General features: G+C 37.0%; 1 protein-coding gene across 1 annotated transcript; it reads right to left on the bottom strand.

Annotated features, from left to right (window-relative positions):
- Positions 1-2,660: 2,660 nt before the first annotated feature.
- LOC307186353 (TP53-regulated inhibitor of apoptosis 1-like) lies at positions 2,661-2,934 on the bottom strand (the record flags this gene model as incomplete). The annotated part of the gene is given in 3 exon segments (XM_079921409.1): positions 2,661-2,817; positions 2,819-2,838; positions 2,842-2,934. Coding segments are annotated over 3 exon segments (270 nt in total).
- Between the last annotated feature and the right edge of the window lie 1,831 nt (positions 2,935-4,765).

Below are 4,765 nucleotides of genomic sequence, written 5' to 3'. Positions count from 1 at the left end.
GGAATTAGGGACAATTAAATTCTATTTTCCCCATTCAGCGCTTTTTGTTATTATTGTTGAGTGTTTTAATTATACATATATTTTAAACCCCACATTATATTACCAGTATTGCTTATATCATCAATATTCATTTTTATTTACTTACTTCCCAGTGATTACTTTTTCCTATTTACATTTCTGTAAGATAATTTCCTTCTTGCATTTCTGAAAATTAGGATCATTTTCCTTCTACTGAAAGGATACCTTTTAGTATATCATTTAGTTCCTGTCTGATGCCAGTGAATCTTCTCACTATTTATTTGAAAATGTCTCTATTTTATGTTTACTTTTGAAAGATATTTTCCCTTGGTATATAATTTTAGATTGTAAGATTTATTCTTCATTGTTTTTCAGTATCATTTTATTTTCTTATGGCTTTCATAATTTCCCTTATTTATTTATTTATTTATTTTTTGCATATAGTGCTGGCTTTATTTGTTTCTGGAATTAAAACCTTCCTGTAGCCATAAGAATTAGGAGAAACAACAGCAATACTTACAAAACCACCCTTAAAGAGCAATAAGATTTCCTCTTCAAAATGTAAAGCCCTTGAAATAGCTGAGATAGTTGGAATCATTTTATGGGCAGGATAAAGTCAAAATAGCATGAGGAACATTCAGAAAAAATATTCCCTCAGTAGCAATTACAATAAAATTTGTTTTATTCTCAAAGCTCAACCAAACAGTTTTGTGGTAAGATTCAAAACAGTGCAAGGTTTTGACCAGCTTGTGGCCAGGCTTATTTCAGGACAGATATAATTAACTCCAGCTTGTTGCCTGGCCTCCCTCAGCTGGGTTCCAAATAACTTTTGTATCATGGACCTTAACCTGTCAAAATATAAATGCAAAATGTATTGCAATGACAGTAAGGACTGGTCATGTTAAATATGAAGTTACTAATTGGTAAAGTGGAGAAGAGGTAATAGAATCTAGGCCTTCTGTAAATCAAATTTCATACTATATGGGCACATAAAAAATTGAACCACATTACTCAAGATATGCAATTACGGAGACTACCTGACATTCTAAAGTGTGTAAGGGCCCACCTGACCCTGACATTTTTTGGGTGCCATTATATAAACAATTTAAGAAGATATTTCGGGATTTCCCTGGTGGCGCAGTGGTTGGGAGTCCTCCTGCCATTGCAGGGGACACGGGTTTGAGCCCTGGTCTGGGAGGATCCCACATGCTGTGGAGCAACTAAGCCGTGCACCACAACTACTGAGCCTGTGCTCTGGAGCCCATGAGCCAAAGCTGCTGAGCCCACGTGCCACAACTGCTGAGGCCCGCACGCCTAGAGCCTGTGCTCTGCAACGAGAAACCACCGCAATGAGAAGCCTGCGCACCACAACGAAGAGTGGCCCCCGCTCCTCGCAGCTAGAGAAAGCCTACGTGCAGCAGTGAAGACCCAACGCAGCCAAAAAAATAGATGAATAAAAATAAGTGAATAAATAGATTTGGAAAAAAAAAAAAAAAAAGAAAAGGCATTGTAATAGCCCAGGGGAGAAATGAAAGAGTCTGAACTAAGGCATTAAAAAAAAAAGATATTTGTGTAACTTACTGTAGAAAGTTGAGAAATCAGTGAGGTTTCCATTTGTTATACCATACTACCTAGCTTAGATAAATCTTCATTTTTAAATTATAAAACATATAAAACTCCCCCCAGTGTATATATGGGATGTATGGGATTACAGGGCGATAGTTGTTCCGTAAAGTGCACTGAGTTCCAGGGGCATATAATGGAAACTAAATGTTACAATTTGTTTCAGTCTTCATGACTACAGGTAGGGTGGGTAAACAAGGCAAATGAAGCAAACTCTTCCTCCCTGCCACCCCTTAACCAGATGCAGCATTTTGGCACTTCTATGATATACAGGTTGACTTAATTCATTGACTTAAGTTGAAAGTTAGCAAGAGCAAATCTTTTAAATTTAGGATCTTCTTCCATAGCCACTCCAAGGATCTTAATTCCTAAACTACACCATGAGTTCTGAAATGGTGTTCACTGCAGTGTTCTTGAAGCTTTCACATCTTAATATGAGATCTGACACCTCTAGTTAAGGTAGGGAACGGTTAAAAGCTGTCTTCCTCTTAGCTAACCCAGTCCACCAGCAATCTTAACAGTTAAGTTACTATATAAAAATGAAACTGTGCTCTCAAGCACTGATCAAAACTGTTGTGCTAGGAATCCTTTCCAGAGCATTAGCTCCCTGAGAGAAAACAGAGATCCTAACCAGTTGCTTCCATGAATAATAACCCCAGTATGGTATACATAATGTCCTTCAAAGCATAACTCAGGCAACCGTGGTCGTCCTGACAAGCTTATCAGCATTTACACACAAGATATATTTAAAATTGATCCCAGACCAACTATTGCAACCATAATCCCATTATTTAGCACACTACGTTCCTGCTGAGATGCCAAAGCCAGAAATCTCAAAGCAAAGAGTGATGGTTCATCATCTTTTACAAGTGAGACAAAAATATCAAGAAGGAAGAAAGGTAACCCCTCCACCCGCCCAAATGCATCAAATCGATGTTATCTTCACAGCTTTAATGGACACGATACAGAGTTCTCAACTTCCTGATTTGAGGAGTCCATTTTCAAGGTGACTGTCAAGGTCAAGAAGAGCTTTCAGGCTTTTCTTTGCCATGACCCATGAACTCCAGTCCTTCAATAGGAATTTCCTTCTCCTTTATTGCTTTCTGAACACACTGCTGGTAGCGCTTGAAGAGGTAGGTGCCCGGGTCCCCAGAGCCATCCCCCTTGAGGAATCTGTGCAAACAAGTGATTGAAGAACTAATTGTACTCATGCTTCATGTTGGTGCAAGCCTCCCCTATGCTGTTTGTGGCATCTGCGTCTGTGGCGCTGGCAGCAGCTCTCAGATGTCCCATAATTTCCTTTGAAGAGTTAACTTATCAGTCTTTTACTTCCTTGAAAGAAACGTGTCTGTTTTTTCTGGATGCTTTTAAAATTTTCTTTCTGCTTTTGTTTTCTTTTTCGTATTTTTTCCCTGATGTGTCTAAGGGTGGTTTTATATAGAACTTTTTGAATCTGTGGATTAATTCCCTCTGTCAGTTTGGAAAAATACTTTTTTTTTTTTTCTGTGTGTTTTTTCACCTGTTGGGCTATGTTTTCTTTGTTTGTTTTTGTCTTCACCATTTTATCTTATTCTTGGCCTAACTGGTAATTTTTGATTGAATGCTTGGCCTTGTATATAAAAATTATTGCATCTCTGTATTTTTTTCTTCCTCCGAAGGGTATTTTATTTTCTTTTAGCTCACAGAAAAAAAGGTTGATCATCTCAATTCTATAAGGGATTGTGATAATTTGAGACTCAATTTCAGTCTTTGTGAGAACTGGTCTAGTTTCAGTTTCCACTTACTCCTATCCAATTCATATGAGTAATCTTGTTCTTTAGCTCTCTTTTTTCATCAGTTGCCAGGAAGTTAATGTTACTTTTAATGCTCCACTACAATAACTCTATTGACCTTGCTTTATATTTTCATTTCTTGTTCCCATAAAAATATTTCTTTTATTTGTAACTTAATTGTCTTATTGTATCTATATCTATTATTGTAAAGATTCTCAAATACTTTTTATAATCCATTCACTCATGATTTATTATCACCTGTCTACACTGCTTAGGGCACAAATTGGGCTCTAAGTAGGCCTATGGGTATGAATTCCACATTTACTGACTTAAAGGGGCTTGCAATCTAATAACAGGAAAATAACAGACAACCATGTGACTGGTATAGTAGAGAGTAGAAATAGTATGCAAAGGTGTATAAGCCACGTACTGCAGGAATGCAGACAGAAGAATAATATAGTTTTCCTAAAATGACGAGGGAGAACATGAGGGTGACATTTGAGTGCACACTTGAAGTGGGACTAGGATTAACAGGAGAGGGTCATTACTTCAGGCTAATAAATAAAAATGTAAGAAGAGAAAAATGGGATAAAGGATGGGATGAATAACATGAGGGATATTGCTATGGGAGTGAGCCACGGCTGCGTAAGACTGATTCAAAAACTATATTCTGAGATTCTTAAGCCAGAGATTCTGTCGCTAGAACTAGTTGTTATTCTTTGGTGATCTTAAGGTTTCTGCTGGTTCTTTAATTATCTCACAAGAGATGCGTTTACCAAGTAAAAAAACAAGAAAGAGTTGCTGCCTCCAGGGCTAAGAGTAACCAAGGAAAGAGAAACACACCTGCCTTTTTGGTCACCAATACTAATATTTTGTTTTCTCAGGTCTTGAATGGTAAGCTAAAGACTTGGGTTGGAACGGAATGCAGGCGCTCTAGGGTGATGATTCAGGCTGACTGTTAGACTTGCAAAACTGAATGTGGGTGGTTTTGTTGTGTAATCTTTTGCCTTAATCTTTCTGCTTTTGATGAAGTGCTTTGACTGTCTCTTTATGTGTATGCCTGTAAGAAGTAGGACATGCATGGAGTTTCTTAATGGAACCTCATCAAATTTAAAGTCATGACGGAAAAATTGGTTTACCTTAGGTTAAAAGAGTCCTCTTTAGTTATAGAAGAAAATTTTTTAAAAAAGAGAGAAAGGAAGGAAGGAAAAAAGAAAGAAAGAAAAAGAAAGAAAGAAAGAGAGAGAAAGAAAGAGAAATACTAATCATTAAATCCAGGCTAAGCAGTCAGTATTATTTTATTTTGGGAATTTAAAGTCCATAAAATAAAAAAATGTGATCAAATTTGGTTC

Source organism: Stenella coeruleoalba (genome assembly GCF_951394435.1).
Source record: "Stenella coeruleoalba genome assembly, chromosome: 5".
Lineage (NCBI taxonomy): Eukaryota > Metazoa > Chordata > Mammalia > Artiodactyla > Delphinidae > Stenella > Stenella coeruleoalba.
Note: the sequence above shows the minus strand (reverse complement) of the source record. Positions and strands in the feature narration are given on the sequence as shown.